Below are 20,114 nucleotides of genomic sequence, written 5' to 3'. Positions count from 1 at the left end.
CTCTTTGTTGCGGTGCATGGGCTTCTCAATGCGGAGCACAGCCTCTAGGCTTCACTAGCTGTGGAATGCGGGCTTAGTTGCTCTGCGGCATGTGGGATCTTCCCGGACCAGGGGTCAAACCCATGTCCCCTGCATTGGCAGGCGGATTCTTAACCACTGCGCCACCAGGGAAACCCCTGGACTATATACTTCTTGAGGGTGAAAACCAGGTGGTCACTCAACTTTGCATTATATAAGGGCTTGGACAGTGCCACACACATGGAAGAAACTTAATGTTTCTTGAGTCACATCAAGTCTATCCCAATCTGCTTCCATTTGTGATTGAAAAAACACAAAACCAAAAAAAGTGTGGAACTTTGCCTATTTTAAAGAAAAGTAAAAACATCTTTTGGAGGGAGGTCAAAATCAAAAATTGTAATGGAAAGACAAAAGAAACAACCCCACATTATTATAAACTGAAACTTAGGCTTGTAGTCCATTTGAATACCTTGTGTTAATGATTTTACACTACTCCTTAAGAAATCGTGATCTAGAGGCTATGAGCTTCTAGTGAGCAGATTTCTACATAGTCACTTGTCAGCAAATGGCTTCCCACCCTGGGCCAGAAGTCTCATTCCTGTAACATTAGAGAGCTGCCCATTAACCAGCCTCTAAGGGGACCATGGAGACTGGAGAATGAACAGTCAAGCCTTTCATTAGTGCCAAAGGCAAAAGAGCACCCCTAGAAAAATAACTTGGAAGCAGCCTCTAACAGGCTTATCCACGGAGGAAGGCTTGATTTAGGAAAGATATCAACACTATTTACCCTTTTAAAAAGTCAGGATTGAAAAATGACAAATTTAAAATCTGACATATATGAGAAAAAGGGACTGTCCTTTAGACTAAAGAGATTTATGCAACCCATGATCTTGAGTTGGATCCTGGTTTGGACAAATCAAATGTAAAGGACAGGGGCTTCCCTGGTGGTGCAGTGGTTGAGAGTCCACCTGCCGATGCAGGGGACACAGGTTCGTGCCCCGGTTTGGGAAGATCCCACATGCCGCGGAGCGGCTGGGCCCACGAGCCATGGCCGCTGAGCCTGCGTGTCCGGAGCCTGTGCTCCGCAACAGGAGAGGCCCGCGTACCACAAAAAAAAAAAAAAAAAAAAAAAAATGTAAGGGCTATTTTTGGAACAATTGGGAATTTTGTATATGGACTGGGTATTAGATGATATTAAGGGATTATTAATTTTTGTTGGCTGTAGTACATAGAAAAAATGGTCTGTTTTTTAGAGATATAACCTAAAGTTTAGCATGGGTGGAATATTATATTACCTATGTTCTTTAAAATACTTCAGTATAAAAGAAGTTATAAAACCAACCAACCACAGTCACTAAAAGAAAGTACAACATTCTGGAGAATAGCTAGTTTCCTTCATGCTCACTTTCTCAATGGGTAGTCTATTCAGTTGGGGCAGGTCAGGGTCAGCTTCTCCACCATGGACACCAATGCTCTCCACCAGCAGTGAAAGAGCCTTGGGGAGCCCCACTCAGGGGAGCCTTGCATTAGAAGGCACATGGAGAGGGGTCTCTTCTGAAGAGTCTCTTATTCTGTTATTATCAAAGTGAAGAGAGAAAATTATCAGCTTACCATTCACTATAACACATCAAGAGATCTCCTGGTGATATAATGAACAACGTCTTGCCTCTGGTTTAGGAATACTTCTTCGACTAGAATCACAAATAAATTCCAGGCTTTGCAGCCAATCTGAAAACTGAAATTTTGCCTTTGTTTACTGCTCCACTGTAGTTTTCTCAGTCTCAGCTTCCTTTATGTCAGCCCATTAGACAAGGAGGAAAACAGTTCTCCAGCTGTGAGAATCTTAACAAATATTTTATTAACACATACTGATGTATTCCTGGGATATAAGAGTCCTCAAAACACTGCCCCCACTAAAGACACTAAAAATGCTCAAGTCCTGGGTCCTCAGTTGAGTTTTGGAACCACGCACTCCTTGAACAGAGCCAGGGTCGCCCTACCTCTCCCAGCCCACATCCCTGTGTTGCAAACAGGTTTTCCCCTCAGTCAGATGCAGATGATGACATACATGCCTTTGCAAGGGCAGGGGCTCCTTATGATTAAACCAGAATGGAGAAAAACTTAGCATCAGCTGCTCAAAAGGGAATTCAGGCTTCATTTTTCAAAGCCACTCATTCCACTTCTCTGCAGGAAGGGCTGGAATATCTTCAGGATGAGGATAAAGATTCCCACTGCCGGAATATTCGGAACATCTTCCTTGATTTCTCAGAGAGACTCTATAAATAGAAAAGCTCATTATTAGAGATTAAATTATTTTATAGAGACAAAGGATGGGTAATAGCTTTAAGGTGTGGTCTGTAAATTTCTCCCACAATGATCTACATATGTCTAGGAGTGAGTAAAACCAGTTAATCTTATATTGTGCTACATATAATATACACCTAAAGCCAGACTAAAAATCAAGAAGCTTGAGTCTACTGTTAGATTACTGCTAACATACTCTGGAGCCTCTAAAATACGGCTTATGTCCTCCTCCAAGCATCCCTATGTGTCCTAATCTTTGAATGTGAGGATGACACTTGTGACCCAGCATCAGTGCAGCACACATTTTGCACTGATTTCGCGTCCGTGATGCTGAATTGGCCCTATTCATCATCTCTTGTGAACAAGGATTCATATTTACAAGATGCCGAGCTGGTGCTAATAGTATAATCTAAGGCCAAGGAATGAAACAAAGTTAAATGACCCTTAAGAGTTTAAACTATGACCTTGGCCTTCTCAGACTCATGACTTAGCCAGCAGAGCTAATAATAGGAAGAATCTCACTGCCACTTGATCACGTCTGTGAAGTGACCTGAGATTCTGAGAAATGGTGTTACAGGGAGACAAAACAGTTCACTAAAAGATAAAAGTTCTCAGTGAAGCAGAACATGTGGTTCTCTCTGCCTTTGAGAGTCATAGTGAAAAGCACAGGGTCTCAGTGAGAGCACAAACATATCTAGCAAGATAATCCATAAAGTTCACTCTAATTTCTGACAGAAGACAACATTTTCACTGTTTTCTTATACTCTTTGTGGCTGAATGTCTCAATAAAATAAAGTTCCAGGAGGGAAGTTTGAACTCTTACTTGTGACTGAGGGCAATTTAGTTAGTTAATACAGTGACACAGTTGAGAGATTTAAGTTGAAAAATAGTATAAACTTTTTTCTAACTTCAAGATCCTTTACTGCAGAGCTTCTAAGTTTTGTACTTCCCAGTCACAGCAGCTGTGGGGAATCTTAAAAGACAAGTTGTTAAAATGGACCTTCAAAGGTCCCGCGTGCCACGCAGTACGGCCAAAAAATAAATAAATAAATAAATAAATAAATAAATAAAATTAAATTAATTAATTTATCTTTGGCTGCAATGGGTCTTCGTTGCTGCATGTGGGCTTTCTCTAGTTGCGGCGAGTGGGGGCTACTCTTCGTTGCGGTGTGTGGGCTTCTCATTGCGGGCTTCTCTTGTTGCAGCGCATGGGCTCTAGGCATGCGGGCTTCAGTAGTTGTGGCTTGCAGGCTCTAGACCGCAGGCTCAGTAGTTGTGGCACACGGCCTTAGTTGCTCTGCAGCATGTGGGATCTTCCCAGACCAGGGCTTGAACCCATGTCCCCTGCATTGGCAGGCAGATTCTTAACCACTGAGCCACCAGGGAAGCCCCTGAATGCACATTCTTGGGCTTCTAGCATCACTATAGCTCCCTCCAGTGGAATTCTGTGACCCTACAAAACCATGAATCTGGGAATGCTTCTGATAAACATCTGCTGGCAAGTATTATTTTACTTTGTCCTTGGAGGGAACAGAGGTCAGAAATTATTATATTTACACTAAGCAAGTTACATGGCAAATTTGGGAATGAGCCAGTAAAGGAAAGAGAATGCAGTTTTTGTGATTCCTTAATGCCCACCCTCCTCTCACTTCCGTCCTTTGCACAGAGCAAACACTTGAGTTGTTTTCTCAACTGTCATGACGGGTTTGCATTTACCCACAAGTGTCACCAGCAGCAGTCATTACTGTGATGGCAGCTGAGGGTCAGTGCACAGGGGGCCGCGAAACACAGCAAAGTAACGTGCCCACCATAAGGAATGAAATCAAGGTCGTGGTGGCGGAGCACAGTGCTCCATCCTGACAGCTAAGTTAACTGGCCAGGCTCCAAGTGCAAGTGACAGTAACTCAGATGGAAAAAGCAGCTGCTCTGCAACACTAGCAGCAGCCTGTTATCCCTTTCTGTTTCTGTATTCCTTTTCTACTTCGAGTCATTTGAGTGGAGAAGACAAAGAATTTATCAGAATTCGGTGGAATGCCATATGCTAAACTGCAGAAAGAATGAACCAGTCCCATGCCTGTTCTCTAGGATGAACCCAGACTGTGTCTACCTTGACTTATGAAAGCTGTGGGCAGGCAGGGTGCTAATTATAGGACCAGCCTCCTCTCCTCATCCCATAAACAGGAAGTGCTGCACATGGTCAGGGCAATGGCTTATCTCACCATGGAGTCGGTTTCAGTTGGCTGGTTAGACTCTTTGTGGGCCAAGAGGATGTTCAGCACTGCCTTCCAGCCTGGCTCTGCCGGGGTGCTGGCATCTACCTCAGTTCCACCATTCTCCCTGGTTTCTTTTCCAAATGTGATATTCACCCAAGGACACCAGTCTCTATGCTGAGAAGTGGGATCAAAGAAGCTTCGGGAAGATGTGTCCTGAGAGAGGAGGAAGAGGAATCCGTGTTAATGAAGGGCAGATACTATGTAAGTTCAGGGAGGCATTGCTATAAATTGTCAACTCTAGAATCTCACAATGCCCACGTTTCTAGTTTTACGTTCTCCTTTAAACTTCGCCTATGTATTTCCCTCTCACTTTTAAAATTCTTTTACTCCCTTTGTGTTAAACCATCCCTTATCAGGTCTATCCTCCTTTCTCACTACTGTCCCTTGGGCAAGACAAATTTATTACATTGCCAGAAGATGTCCCAAAGAAACAAATGGCAAAACCATTAAATTTTTTTTCCCTCTGGTCACCCAACTGTCCCACCTTTAAACTTATTCTCATGGCCTCCTTATAGCCACAGGACCAGTCTCAGCTCATGCCTGCTTCTCTGTGCTGCATGGTGAGGGCTTGGGTGCTGCTGTGCTCAGGGGCCTCCACACATGCAGGCAGACTCACCGAGCTGCTGGAAGAGCAGAGGCGAGCCCGCTTGGCTCTCCGAAGAGGACTAGATGGCACTTCTAGGCCAGTGGCGTCTCCTGTTCCCATGCTTCGTGTCACTGGGCGGGTTCTGGGGGTGGGGCTAGCGGCCTCTGGCTCAGGACGGTCAACAGGACTGGAAGAGTCCAAGCTTCGAGTTCTAGAGACAATGGGACCTGGGCTCCTTTCAGCCTGAAGGAAAGGGGAGATGATGGAAGTACCCTAATGACATTAATGACTATGGTCAGGAGAAATATTTCTAGAAGCATGTGAAAGCTAATATTTTTAAAACTATAAGAATTTAGTTTCTGAACTGTTTACATAACTAAACTCTTCAAAGAATATTAGATTTCTATACAAAATAATGAATTTAGCATCTCCATTGCAACTGGTGATAAAGCCACTCTGTAATATTCTTGTCAATGCGGTTATAAGTGAAGTTTAACCTAAGTTAATTATACAACCTAAGTTAATTTCCAACTTTTCTGCCAACAACACTTTTGGTAAGAATGCTGTTTTTAAAAAGTCCACCCTGAGCGCTTCCCTAGTGGCGCGGTGGTTGAAAGTCTGCCTGCCAATGCAGGTCACATGGGTTCGTGCCCCGGTTCGGGAAGATCCCACATGCCGTGGAGTGGTTAGGCCCGTGAGGCCGCTGAGCCTGCGCGTCCGGAGCCTGTGCTCCGCAATGGGAGAGGCCACAACAGTGAAAGGCCCGTGTACTGAAAAAAAAAAAAAGTCCACCCTAGGACTTCCCTGGTGGTCCAGTGGTAGTGCTTAAGACTCCACGTTCCCAATGCAGGGGGCCCGGGTTTGCTCCCTGGTTAGGGAATTAGATCCCACATGCTGCAACTAAGAGCCCGCATGCCGCAACTAAAAGATCCCACACACCTCAACGAAGATCCCATGTGCTGCAACTAAGACCCGGCACAGCCAAATAAATAAATATTTTTTAAAAAACAGAATAAAATTTGAAAAAATAAATAAAAAGTCCCCCCCAAACAAGCCAACTAAGTCTATACCTGCTCTGATCCTGGGGAAAACGTGGCATCCTGGCTCCGAGTCATCATCCTCCGAGGAGACTCAGGCACCAGAGAGAAGCGCTCTGGCTGGCACTCAGAGCCTGGGATGGGGGAGCTGGTCAGACCAAAGGATGCATCCAGGTCGGTCATGGATGACTCGATCTGCTGGAAGCCCCAGAGCCCCACCTTCCTCATACACTGTGAACATGTTATCAGGGAGAGCTGCATGGGTTCCAGCGAAGAACTAGGTAGGAATAGAAAAAAAAGTGCGTTTTCTCAGAGGATAACATTTTCAAGGGACTAAGCATAATGATCTGTGAGTATGCTTCATCTCATCAAACAAATCTCTGAAACAGGCCAGGGGACTGGGAACCACCTCCTCTCAGGGCCCCGTCCTCCGATCCTAGGACCCAGCTTCATCATCTCTCACGTATTTCCTACAGAAAGATCTAGGGGTCTTAGCATGCTCTCTATGGCAAGCCTATTTTAAAGGTAAGTTTTATAAATTTCTCATGTCCCTTTTAAAGTTTTTCTGTGTAAATGAAAAGTATTGCTTAATCTACCAAAGAAAGCATATTTAAAGTAAATCAAAATTGGTCTGACAGTCTTCTGTCTCAGAGGGAGTCTGCTGAACTGAGCAGCTGGAATGCAGACACCAACTTGGGGCCTAGAGGATTCCAGCTGGTGCTTCCTTCCGTACTTCCTATCAATTAAACTGATTTTTCCTTTCTAAAACTAGAAAGGAGCTTCACTGTTTATAGGAACACGAATTCCCAGCTGGGAAGTGATAGTAAAAGAAACAAAGTTCAGGCGTGTTCAAGAATTCCTGAGTTCTAATTCTGGTTTTGTTGCTAATTCTTTCTATCCCTCCTCCACCCCCTTAGTTTTTCTTTGTCACTGTTTTTCTCACAGGAAACACCATGTGATCTCCAAATGCTAGGAGTAACTGCTGTGTGTGGGTATATAATGTTGTCACAGTTTATGTCCCCAGGCAAATTCACTAACCTACACGCCCAGCCACACATGGAGAGAATACAGGCAGTGACATGGATTTGGATGATGTCTGAACCTAGTTTGGTTGCAGTTTTTCTCTCATCAGTTCTGTGATCAAGTTCATCTTCAAGCAGGTTCAGGAGAAGACTGATCTTGTCTTCTGTCAAGCACTACAAAGGAATCAAGAGAAAAGACTTAAAGTTTCAACCACCATGAAAAGTCATAGATAATGATGTACCTAGGTGATACAAGGCAAAAATCATGAAAAAAATGACAAACACGAAGACAATTCTCTTCATTGGAGAAGACTTACTTCCAGCACAGGCTAAGGTATCACACAGGAGCTTTCTGAACTGCCCTGGATCTGCTGATTGAGAAAGGGAGCAGTGTTTCTGGAACTACCACATCTTCTCTTAGTACTAACTTGTTTTCAAATTACCAATTGCATATTTTCCCTGAAACCTGTAAACTTCAAACCCAAATAATCACAACAGACTACTACTAATTTCTTGGCCTGGCAATGAATTTACTTTTGACACCACAAAAGACCTTGCCACAGTCTTTACTTTTGTTCTAAGAATAAGAAAGCATTATGACAGGGTGAAAAAACTTTCATTGACTAGAGACAGGAGGACATTTATAATAGGCATCAGAGGCTAACAGTTTGGTGCTAAAATCCATAATAGCTTCTCAACTTGAAGAAGCAAAATAATAGCTTCTATTTCCTACAGTAAAGTCTGTCTTGACAGAATACCCACAGGATGATGAAATGGGACAGTAAATATTCAGTTTCAAAGTGCAGATAGGACAGAGCATTTCAAAATTTCTATTTACAAGGGAAAAGGGAGTTTATAACTTCTCCAGTGCTTTCTTTTGGAAAATAGTATGCGATAAACCATATGAAGCCACATTTCAGTATCTTCTGTTAAATGTTTCAGTAACAAATTGAGATAAAATTGAATTTACGCCACTTAAAGAATCATATCTAAAAGTTTAAATGGAACTCACTTATTTAAACCCTCAAGTCCTCTTTACGGTAGAGATTGAAAAAGGTCAGTTAAGAGACAAACAAGTAGTTCTCTTCTTAGCTATCTGTAGCCTCTTGTCATTAAAAGAAATGCTTCATGCTGGCGACAACTGAAGGCCACTGTATGCTAGCCAAGAAAAACTCACCATAGTTTTTAAGTCCTCTGGCCTCAGGGAAGGAAGCTGGAAGTCCAAGTGACAAAGGCTTTGAAAACGATCTAGGAATTCACTAACAAGAACCGCAGGTTCATCCAATGGCAACATCCCAAATCGATCTGTGGAAAAAGTAAACTGGGAGATTATATTGGTACAAATTATAAAAAATAAAAAGCATGTATAGAACAACAGGGGAAATGTAAATTGATGATATTCAATGATATTAAGAAATTAACAATAACACCTAGACTTGTGATAATCAATTAAAATAATGTAACTGAAGTGCTAAAAATAGTTCCCAGTGTACAGTAAGTGCTATGTATCACAGTTACTTCATCATTATTAATCACTTGTTTTTTAGGATTGTTTTAGGTATTGTTTTTAGGTTTAATCTCAGTAATGTTTTATTTTCCTTAAGGGCAGAGACAATATCTCACATAATTTACAGATTTCTCATTACTCCTACCAATAGATATATATATATATATTTAAATTTATTTATTCTTTTTGGCTGTGTTGGGTCTTCGTTTCTGTGCGAGGGCTTTCTCTAGTTGCGGCGAACGGGGGCCACTCTTCATTGCGGTGCGTGGGGCCTCTCACTGTCGCGGCCTCTCTTGTTGTGGAGCACAAGCTCCAGATGCGCAGGCTCAGTAGTTGTGGCTCACAGGCCTAGTTGCTCCGCGGCATGTGGGATCCTCCCAGACCAGGGCTCAAACCCGTGTCCCCTGCATTGGCAGGCAGACTCTCAACCACTGTGCCACCACGGAAGCACCCAACAGATATTTGCTATTATTAAATAATATTAATTTTCTGATGCTAAAAGATCAGTTATCAGAGTACTGATTTTTATTTCTCAACAACAAAATGATTACAGTATGGTTTTTAACATCATTTGATAGAGCTAAACTTCTAGTACTTTTGGTCTTAAAATGATTACAATTTCTTGGGTCCCAGAATCAAATGCCCTAATATTTAAAATCCTTATCATCTCACTCTAATACTACACTTTGGTTCCTAGAAGCCCCATAATGCAATTTTCAAAAAAGAATTAATTTACTTGATGGGGGCAGGGAAATTCTTTCACAGTGTATATGTATATCAGATCACCACATTGCATACTTTTTAATAAATAGATTAATTAATTGATTTATTTTTGGCTGCGTTGGGTCTTTGCTGCTGCGCGTGGGCTTTCTTTAGTTGCGGCAAGCGGGGGCTACTCTTCGTTGTGCCGTGCGAGCTTCTCATTGCAGTGGCTTCTGTTGTTGCAGAGCATAGGCTCTAGGCGCACAGGCTTCAGTAGTTGTGGCACACGGGCTTCAGCAGTTGTGGCGCACGGGCTTAGTTGCTCCGCGGCATGTGGGATCTTTCCCAACCAGGGCTCGAACCCGTGTCCCCTGCATTGGCAGGCAGATTCTTAACCGCTGTGCTATCAGGGAAGCCCCCTGCATACTTTAAATATCTTACAATTTTGTCAATTATACTTCAATAAAGCTGGAAAAATAAACAATAAAAGAAAAAGAAATTACTGATTTTTTTGGATAGAGCTGTGATAGTACTTTTGTGATTATGTTTATTTTTTGGCCACACTGTGCAGCATGCGGGATCTTAGTTCCCAGACCAGGGATCAAACCCGTGCCCCTGCATTGGGAGCATGGAGTCTTAATCACTGGACCACCAGGGAAGTCCCTGTGATTATGTTTAAAAAGCAGAGTCTCAGGAAAGGTTTCTCAGAAGAAGTCAGGTCTAAGCTGAATTGGAAAGACCAACAACAGTGTGTAAAAGTAAAGCCCTAGAGGATAGCACATGTGGGGAATTCTAAATAGTCTCACAGGGTTGGAACACAGTATTCCTGTGGGGAGACTAGTCGGAGAGAAGGTTAAAGTATAGACAGCAGCCAGACCATGATTTTATTAATGTATGTGATGAGAAACTACTGGAAGATTTTTTTAAAAGGAAGAAGTGAAAGTGATATTATAGACAATATGTATTAGTTTAGAGCAGAGACTAAGGGGTCAGTCTGGATGCAAAGAAATAAGCTTAGCAGACATGAAGGTGATTTAAAATAGTAATCCCTCTAAGATATGAATGGCATAAGGATGGAGAGAAGGAGCATCAATTTTGAATGAAGGAACACTATCAAGCACACCAACATCTGCATAATGGGAGACACAGAAGAAGGGCAGGGAAAGGGGCAGAAAGAGTATTTGAAGACATACTAACTGAAAACTTCCCAAATTTTATGAAAAACAGTAATCTATACATCTAAAAGCTCAAAATCTGTGTAAGCAGAGAAGGGAAGAGCGAATATGCTAAATAGAATCAGAGTAGGTAGGAAGTGTACCAAGTACAGGAAGGATTGATTAGCACTTGTGATGACACATAACTTGGGGAAAAGGGTGTTCGAGTTACAGTCACACACAACAATCATGTACAAAGATGGTTTGACAGGAGGTTCTAAAATGAATAAGCTAGTTTTCCCAAATGGAAAGTTAACTAGATAAACACTATCCCTCATCTCCTAGAAGACTAAAATTTTAGATGGCCCTACTTATTATAAAGCTTCAAACATGCTACATGTGACAACATGGATTAATTAAAAAAAAGTTGACTCCCCCTACAAAAGTAGGTTGCAGAATATATATAGAATGATAACATTCAATGAAAATTTTAAAACAAATAAATAGTGCCATATATATTGCTTCTAGATACATGTAAATGTTGTAGACATAGAAACCATGTAAGCAAATCATGGACACCAAATTCTGGATAGTAGTTATTACAGGACAGGGAGGCAGGGAATGAGATTGGGGAAGACTACACAGCTGTATCTGTAATTCTTCCTGATTAACAGAAAGAAAGCAGGGGGGGTGGTTTTGCAAGGATAGCAAAATGTTAGTATTAGGTGGGGTTGGGTGGTAGATACAGAGATGTTTCTTATATTATTATTATCTACAATTTTTTCTATACTTGAAACACTCCACAATCTTAGAAATTACTCAAGAAGTTAAAAATAAAACAAAGAGACACTTTCTATATTCAAGGGTAACAAAATATTCCTTAAGAGTTTATCAAATTATTTAAAGTTGGGACTTCCCTGGTGGTGCAGTGGTTAAGAATCCACCTCCCAATGCAGGGGACACAGGTTCGATTCCTGGTCTGGGAAGATCCCACATGCCGCAGAGCAACTAAGACCGTGTGCCACAACTACTGAACCTGCGCTTTAGAGCCCGTGAGCCACAACTACTGAGCCCTCGTGCCACAACTACTGAAGCCCGCGTGCCTAGAGCCCGTGCTCTGCAACAAGACAAGACACCGTGATGAGAAGCCCGCGCACCACAACAAAGAGTAGCCCCCGCTCGCCGCAACTAGAGAACGCTTGCGCACAGCAATGAAGACCAAACGCAGACAAAAATAAACAAATAAATTTAAAAAAATTATTTAAAGTTGTTGCAAGCAACCAAATAGGTCAAAAAAGTCATTAATTTTAAAAGATGCGTCATTTTACTAGAAAAGTCAGGTAATAAAAAACTGAAATCAATGAGAAAGGTGTGGACTTTAAAAAAGTGAGGTTTAATAATAAAACGGAAACACGTCCTGATGACCAGTGGCTTTGGTTTAACAAAACTTGGGAGAAGAAACCAGGTCCCAACACCTATCTGATCATCTTCTAATTCAGGATTTGGTCTGATTGTTACAACCCTAAGAAAGTACCACTAAAAACCTATGAAGGGAAAAGAGTGAACAGAGAAGAAATTAATCCCATCATGAAAATGTCTTCACATAAGTTTAAATATGTGTTTTACAATTAATGTATGTGTGTATTTTGTCTACTTTAAAGTATATGATATGCTCAAAATAATCAGTCCTAATAAATTAGTAATTGCAATTTAAAATGTTTACAGTGATTTAATTTAGTTTGTAATTATTGGTAAATGTTAGAAAAAAATTACCTTCACAATTTTATTAGATATGCTTAATAAATGCAAGCATTAAAGTATAAATAGTTGAGGTTTTCTTTTCTCCACACAAAAGTCTCTTGAATGTTAAAAAAACAAATCAAGGGGGCTTCCCTGGTGGCGCAGTTGAGAGTCCACCTGCTGATGCAGGGGACACGGGTTCGTGCCCCAGTTCGGGAAGATCCCACATGCCACGGAGCGGCTAGGCCTGTGAGCCATGGCCGCTGAGCCTGCGCGTCCGGAGCCTGTGCTCCGCAACAGAAGAGGCCACAGCAGTGAGAGGCCCGCGTACCGCAAAAAAAAAAAACAAAAAACAAATCAAGGGATGATATAATTGGAAGGTCATATCTGAGACCTATTTAGGAGGTAGAATGGATAGGACCAGCTGGTGATGATAAGGAGAGGCATCTAAGGTGACTTTCAGGTTTTTGGGTAGCATAACTGGAGGGGGAGGTAAGTAACATCTACCAAGATGGAGACAACATAAGAAGTGAATAAAGTTTTAAGCATAAGATGAAGAAATCAGTTTTGTATATTTTGAGTTCTAGGTACCTGTAAGATTTTAAGTGGAAATGTTTAGAAGGTAGTTGAAAATATGAGTCAAGTTCTAAAGAGAGATCTGAATAGAAGTCAGAAGTCTTCAAGTAGGTGGTAGCTGAAGTCACAAATGGGACCAAGAAAGTAGAGTGTATTGTACAACATGGGAAATACAGCCAATATTTTGTAATAACTATAAATGGAAAGTAACCTTTAAAAATTGTACAAAAAAATTAAAATGCAAAAAAAAAAAAGAAAGTAGAGTGCATGGTAGCAAGAGTTCGCAACCACCAACATAGGCCTTAGCAGATAGAGAATCTATCTCTGCCCTGGGTGCACTGGACAGAGAAGATTCAAATACGCATAGGACTGAGTTTTGTTATACTACACCGTGAAACAGCTAGGCCAACAGCAGGAAATCCTTGTTATACAGTCATTTTCACTTTAAAAATTTTATTTCTTAATAATTCCTTTTCTATCACCTCTTCATATATCAGTAGATGGCACTCTACGGTCACTTTCCAACTATTTTTTCCTCTTAGTGGTCACTCATGGAATATTCCTGGGCATCAGTGACCCTGGAATTAGCCTGAGCTGTCCTACTGAAATAAAAAACATACCTACATGGAGCTGGTCCTGTCAAGCATGAAATATATGAATTAATAGTGCTGCACTGTAAACATGGGTCCAAAGAGTTTTGTCCCTGGTCTTGGTGAGCCCCCTGGCAGGCTCAGCTGTTGAAGCTGGTTACTCAGCAGGAATATGCCAACACGGCCAGCAAAATAAAAGCAAATCCCACTTGAGACTACGTCTTGGGCTCCCTTGTTCTGAAGCATTTTGTGCACACATCAGTGGTTTCTGATTCGAGAGAGAGTGCGTACTGCCACAGCCCTTACACGAGAAGGACAAGAGGAGCCTGCACCTGGCCTCTCCAGACCCCTTACCATGGGGCAGTCTTTGGCTGTGATGATATCCTTACTTCAGTGCTACTGATATATTGTGCTGTTTTACTGTAATAAACTGTAGATTTGTAATCACTCTCATGTGGGGTCCTGTGAGTCTTCTTTAGCAACTGAACCATATTTAACTGCCACCGTTAGTGCCATTAGTGTACCAGGAAGCCTGGGTAGGACATGGGGCTGTTTGCTCTGGTGGGAAAAGCAGAGAGTCTGAGATCAGATAAAACCATGGTCATGGCTCCTCACTAGCTGGTTTTAAGACTTCTGATTCTTGGGACTTCCCTGGTGGCACAGTGGTTAAGAATCTGCCAGTCAATGCAGGGGACACGGGTTTGAGCCCTGGTCCGGGAAGATCCCACATGCCGTGGAGCAACTAAGCCCGTGCGCCACAGCTACTGAGCCTGTGCTCTAGAACCTGCGAGCCACAACTACTGAGCCTGCGCGCCTAGAACCCGTGCTCCACAACAAGAGAAGCCACCGCAATGAGAAGACTGCGTACCACAACACAGAGTAGCCCCTGCTTGCCACAACTAGAGAAAGCCCGCGCGCAGCAACTAAGACCCAATGCAGCAATAAGCAAGCAAACAAACAAATAAATAAATAAAATAGTAAAAAAAGAAAGATTTCTGATTCTCAGTTTCCTCACCTAAAAATCAGGTTGATATCTACCTCCCAGGGCCCCTGAGAGGATTAAATTGGATAATGTATGTACGATTAAACCTTTGGCATGTCAAATGCACTTAATAAATAACACAATAAGTGAATGAATATTAGTTCTCTTGTAAAGCACAAATAGACAGGAGGAAAAAGAAACTTCAAAGGCTAGATTTTCTCAAAGAAATAGACAATATGAGAAACGCAATGACCAGGGGTGGGGATGAACTGGGAGATTGGGATTGACATATATAGATTAATATGTATAAAATAGATAACCAATGAGAACCTGCTGTATAGCACAGGGAACTCTACCCAATGCTCTGTGGTTACCTAAATGGGAAGGAAATCCAAAAGAGGGGATATATGTATACATATAGCTGATTCACTTCGCTGTACAGCAGAAACTAACAACATTGTAAAGCAACTATACCCCAATTAAAAACAAATAAACAAACAAGCAAAAAAACAAAACAAAAGAACCCCGCATTGACCAAGAAGAGATGGTAAATGGGAAATTTTGTAAATAAGTACCTGGAGAGGGGCTGTCTGGCCAGAAACAGAACTTCTCATGGGCAGTACACAAGGCTTTCTTCAGCTCAGCACATCGTTCCTTATCTGAAACCCGAATAGATAACAATGCCTTAAAAACAATGTCTTATATAGATTCAAAATCCAATGACCAAAAGCCTTTAAGAGTATAGATACAACTAAGAATTAAAATAACTCAGAAAAATTTTAAAGATATGAAATATTAGCAACTGAATCATCTTAATATTTTTCACAAAACAAGTTCTAAATCAAGATTCTGAAAGCAATAACAAAGGAGATATCATGTATCTTATAAGGCAGGCATTCCAAAATGTGAGCCTTCATAAAAGTCCTGTGTCTCTTAGCCTAAGTACAAATTTCGGAACTATAAAATAAACATACTGCTGTTAGTTTCCCAGAATACACAAAGTCAGGTTCACTCTAAAGTAGCTGAGCTTTAAAAAAAAAAAAAAAAAAAAAAGTAATGACTAAAGCTAGTAATTAGGGTGAAGACAATCACAAATTCACCTTGTTATATACAGAAGTACACATTCTTTGATCAAACACAAGTGACTGGTCGTTTCAGAAAAACTAGTATAGGGCTTCCCTGGTGGCGCAGTGGTTGAGAGTCCGCCTGCCGATGCAGGGGACACGGGTTCGTGCCCCAGTCCAGGAAGATCCCACATGCCGCAGAGCGGCTGGGCCTGTGAGCCATGGCCGCTGAGCCTGCGCGTCCGGAGCCTGTGCTCCGCAACGGGAGAGGCCACAACAGTGAGAGGCCCGCGTACCGCAAAAAAAAAAACAAAAAACCTAGTATAGATGTCTTTTGAATATGGAGAAAAATGTAATTTGTACTTTATACTTACATCTGTCAAAATCAAAAGCTGGTTGTAAAGTGGCACAGAGAAAAGCTTGACAGCTGGAGCACTTCAGCATATCACATTCAACTGTGACCCAGCCATATTTTGCACAGACCAGTGGAGACAGCTCAGGGGGCTTTCCTGCCCATTTCAAAGAGTATTCACATTAAGAAAAACAACATGCATGTACCTTAAAATGAACAAGTCAGAAATGAAAACTTTAACTCAATGTTTATAGGAATAAACACATTAAGAGGAAAAGCAACAGGAAGCCCTATGCATTTTATATGTTTAAAATGTTTATTTTATTATTGGTTGTGGGGTACAGTAGAAAAGCCATTCGCTTTTGCTTAATATGAAATACTAGGGATTTGAAAACACTAGTGAAAGCACTGGGATTTGCCTAAGCAGTAAGGGATGGTGAAGGTCAAACAAGCTGAAATATTTTATCACTCATCTCTGCTCTCCTATTGTATCACATCCACTTTTGCCTTCTGAAGAATAAAGTCAGTAAAATTAATAATATTCATTGTTCCTCCCTACCCCAAATTTGATTGTTATATACTAACGTGTGTGTGGTATGTGTGTTTTAAGTAAGCTGAGAGCATCAAGAGCATCTGTAAGTATGTGCATGGGAAATATGTCCTAAAATATTTATTGATCTTTAATATTCAACACTCAGCTTTTTCTATTTTACCTATAGAGCTCTTGTTTTACAGAGCACAGGAAAAAAAAAAGGATAAAACATAAAAGATGCAGGAAAGTTCTATATTTTTACAAGGGATATAGGAACTTGAAAACATTCTAATAGCAGCAAAAGGAGGACTGAAGGCTAGAAACAGAATCTAAATATAAATGTTAAAGGAGTTTGGATTATGTAGAATAAAAGTAATAGAATCACTTAACTAGCTTAAGTTAAATAAATAATTATCATATCAAAGTGGCAATCAATTTATATCCAATGGGAACAAAAAAACAACAAAAGAAAATGATTTTAAATGCTTTGTCAATATCAGGAATTAATCCAAGAACAGGAGTAGAAGCATGGTTAAAATACTTTCCCCTTCCTGAACAATTCAGTCCTAAAGCCACCAGGTGGTGAGCAAGGCAGAGGATTAAGCCAGGAGGTGGGAAGACAGCTCATCGCATGGTGTCAAAAGCCAAAAAAAAAAAGCCAAGTCGGGTAAAGAGGGAGTCCATACAGAGGGGGGCCTACCTTGGGGTGCTGTAGCCAAGTGGGGTGTAAAGAGCATCTACATGGGGCTCCCACTCACCAAATCAGGGGCAACTGGAATCTCAAAATATATAATAGTAATGGATTATGACCCATTGAATAAAAAAGGAAATCATGAGCCCATGCTGCTACAATAAGTTACATAAAGTTTGATGAGGAATGTGATATTTACATGGTTTCAAAGCACATCCCCACAAAAGTTTAATTACAAAGGAGGAAAACGCTACTTTACAATGGAAAACAGGACAGACACTCCCTTAATCAATTGATCAAAATGATGATCGAGGGTAAAGGGACAGATCAAAATCATGTGCCACCTAACAGGATGCAATGAGAACACAGCGTTACTTCTGTGATATTCCTACATAACCTGAATCTAATCATAATGAAACATCAGACAAATGCAAGTTGAGATACACTCTATAAAATAACTGGCCTATAATCTTCAAAAGTATCAAGGTCATGAAATTCAAGGAAAAACTGAGGATTCTCAACTGGATCCTTTTGCTATAAAGAACATTATTACTACAATTGATGGAATGATTATGATGTAAGGGTTATATGGCAGTAATTTATTATGTGAATTTCCCAATTTTGATGGTTTCATTGTGGTTATGTAAGAGAAAGTCCTTGTTTGTGGGAAATATTTGGGGGTAATGAGGTGTCACTTTGGCAACTTACTTTCAAGTACTCACATGGAAGTTCTTTGTAACCTGTGCAATCTTTCTATAAGTCTGTAATTGCTTTAAATTAAAAACACTCTAGCAAATAGAAAATGGCAAAAGTGATGTGATGTCAGTTGAGACCTAGCTTCTATCTTGCTCTCTCTTGCTTGCTCACTCTGACTGAAGCCCGCTGCCATGTTGTGAACTATCCCTGTGAAGAGCCCATGAACTCCAGCCAAATTTCTTACCAAGTTTAATTCTAAAAATTAAAAACATCAGAGAAAGTGGTGTTACTCCTAGGAGAATAATTCCAGAAGCAGGCAGAAAGTGCAACTCACTCAAACCAAAAAGGATATAGAAAAGGTTTCCACTCTGCTAAAGAAGGCTTCTTTGCTTCTAGATTCCAATGGAGGTTCTTCTGCTCGCGGTGATCCATTAACTGACTGGAGTGTGGCAGATGTGTCCTTCCTAAAATAAAGTGGCAGAACTATTGGTAATCCTTTCAAGGTATCACTTTGCCTAAACGTTTTTTATCTAGCTTCTCTGCACATTGTATCATCAATCACGCCACTCTGGATTTTAACCTTTCTAAATATCATTTCAGTCAGGTAATTTTTCTGTTTAACACTGTCAATAGTTTCACAATACTTACTAAGCAGAATCCAAATTCTTCAGACTGGCATTCAAATCTCTACAGTTTGGCCATAACTAAGTTTCAAGCAATTTCTACCTTGACCATGCTCCACTAATCCTATACTGGCAAACTATGCTACCTCACTCATTGCTCCCCAACAGTATTTTGCATAATTTTTGTAAACACAAAATAAGACTCAAGGCTTCTGTGCATTATCCAATTTGAACCATCTTAGAAATTTAACTATTTTAACAGCAGAAAATGACAATTTTGATATTTCTACCTGGATTGATCCTTGCTATGCAATTTTTCCCCAAAGGAACTAATTTGAAAATTTAAATCAAAGTAAAGAATTTTAGCTATTTCATGAAAAAATTCAAGGAGAAAAAAACCAGCAAAACAATTCTTTTATATTCAGTGAAAGGCATTTCAACAGCACCTGGGAAGTTTAGAGGGAGGAACTGCTGAAGACAAAAGTAATTTTAATAAAAGTAAGATTACACCAAGTATTATAACTCAAAATAAAGTAATTTATTCTAAGAATCCTTCTGAGAGTGACAGCCTCAGGGAGGTGTGGATCTTGGAAAAAATTCAGAGCTTCCATAAACTTGGATAGAAAAAAATGACATTTATTTTGGTAACCTCTAACTGAAATGTAGCATTTCCCTCCATTATGAATGAAGATAATTTAAAAAACCACAGTAGCATCAGCAGTATCTGTAAATTTGTCATCAATGGAAATCACAGGTATTTTGTCACCACATTATGGTTGTTGCACATGTTTTGAAATACCGTTTATGCTCTCGCTACTTCAAAATTATGGTAGATAACAGACCTATTACTAGATATTATTTAACTCTTAAATAATGAAGCGTTTTACTGCATCACTTTTTTTCTTTTACTTCTTGATAACTGCATTCCAACGTAATTGGTATCCTTTATAATCCTATGTAATTTACTTTATGCATTTAAAAATATAATTCTCAGAAGGTGTTCACAAACTTTACCAGGCTGCCAAAGGTGTCTAGGACTTAAAAAGGTTAAGAAGTCTAAGAGAAATCAGGTGCGCATATTCAGTTCGCGGTCCTGTCTTTTTCCTTCCTCCCAAAACCTGTCTTAAGGCAAAATTGCGCCCAGTACCTCCCGAGCAGAAGATTAAAGCCGACTGAGCGACTGGAACCCCAGTCTCTTCAAGATCCCGAGTCGCAGCCATTCCCATCGCCCGAGTTACAGACCCAGGGTATCCTACCCTGGCCTGAGTCCCCCAAACCCTCTCCAATCCGCCGTCGCCAGACCCAGGGTGGACTCGCGGACTCACACTTCGGCGCCTCCCTCTTCCGGGGCAATCCCCTCATCTATCAGCTGTCGGACTTTCTGGGGAGTCTCTTCTGGGGAGCGAACAACCGCACTACAATTCTTTTCGACCCCCGCGGCAAACGTTGGCCCCTCAGTGGGCGCCGCCATCTTGGTCCGTTTCCGAGTTGCTTCCCGGCGCGTATGAAGGCTCAGGAACTTCCGTTCTGAGCTGTTAGGATCCTCTTTTGGCTTCCCACGCGTTGGCCCAAGCAACCTGCCGGGCGACACCGCCGGGCCCAGCCCTTCCTGGCCATTTTAGAACGAGGTAGGGACTTCCCTGGCGGTCCAGTGATTAAGACTAC

At 41.1% G+C, this 20,114-nt stretch overlaps 1 protein-coding gene across 3 annotated transcripts; it reads right to left on the bottom strand.

Annotated features, from left to right (window-relative positions):
• Window positions 1–1,190: 1,190 nt before the first annotated feature.
• On the bottom strand, window positions 1,191–19,959 carry ZC3HC1 (zinc finger C3HC-type containing 1). Of its 3 annotated transcripts, none has more exons than XM_030853802.3 (10): window positions 19,775–19,959; window positions 18,179–18,290; window positions 15,930–16,080; window positions 15,067–15,150; window positions 8,418–8,545; window positions 7,257–7,414; window positions 6,252–6,495; window positions 5,212–5,454; window positions 4,542–4,748; window positions 1,192–2,294 (listed from the first exon to the last, which is right to left on the bottom strand). In XM_030853802.3, the coding sequence occupies exons 1-10, from the start codon at window positions 19,918–19,920 to the stop codon at window positions 2,226–2,228; spliced, it is 1,542 nt and encodes a 513-aa protein (XP_030709662.1). In that variant the 5' UTR covers window positions 19,921–19,959; the 3' UTR covers window positions 1,192–2,225. The 3 variants fall into 3 exon arrangements, with proteins under 3 accessions (XP_069902379.1, XP_030709662.1, XP_030709663.1); XM_030853803.3 differs by having other exon boundaries at window positions 1,193–2,294; window positions 5,212–5,424; window positions 19,775–19,958; XM_070046278.1 differs by lacking the exon at window positions 5,212–5,454 and having other exon boundaries at window positions 1,191–2,294.
• Between the last annotated feature and the right edge of the window lie 155 nt (window positions 19,960–20,114).

This window comes from Globicephala melas, chromosome 9 (genome assembly GCF_963455315.2).
Source record: "Globicephala melas chromosome 9, mGloMel1.2, whole genome shotgun sequence".
In the NCBI taxonomy this organism is placed as follows: Eukaryota; Metazoa; Chordata; class Mammalia; order Artiodactyla; family Delphinidae; genus Globicephala; species Globicephala melas.
The sequence above is the reverse complement of the archived record's forward strand: the minus strand, read 5'-3'. Positions and strand labels throughout refer to the sequence as shown.

Bases quoted from the DNA above. Each gene is read 5' to 3' on its own strand.
- ZC3HC1 (XM_030853802.3), bottom strand. From the start codon at position 19,920: ATGGCGGCGCCCACTGAGGGGCCAACGTTTGCCGCGGGGGTCGAAAAG. The intron at 7,415-8,417 runs GTGAGTTTTTCT...ATTCCTTTGTAG, and splicing joins CAGAGGACTTAAAAACTATG to TGCTTGACAGAAGACAAGAT. The intron at 5,455-6,251 runs GTATAGACTTAG...TAATGTCATTAG, and splicing joins TTTCCCCAGGATCAGAGCAG to GGTACTTCCATCATCTCCCC.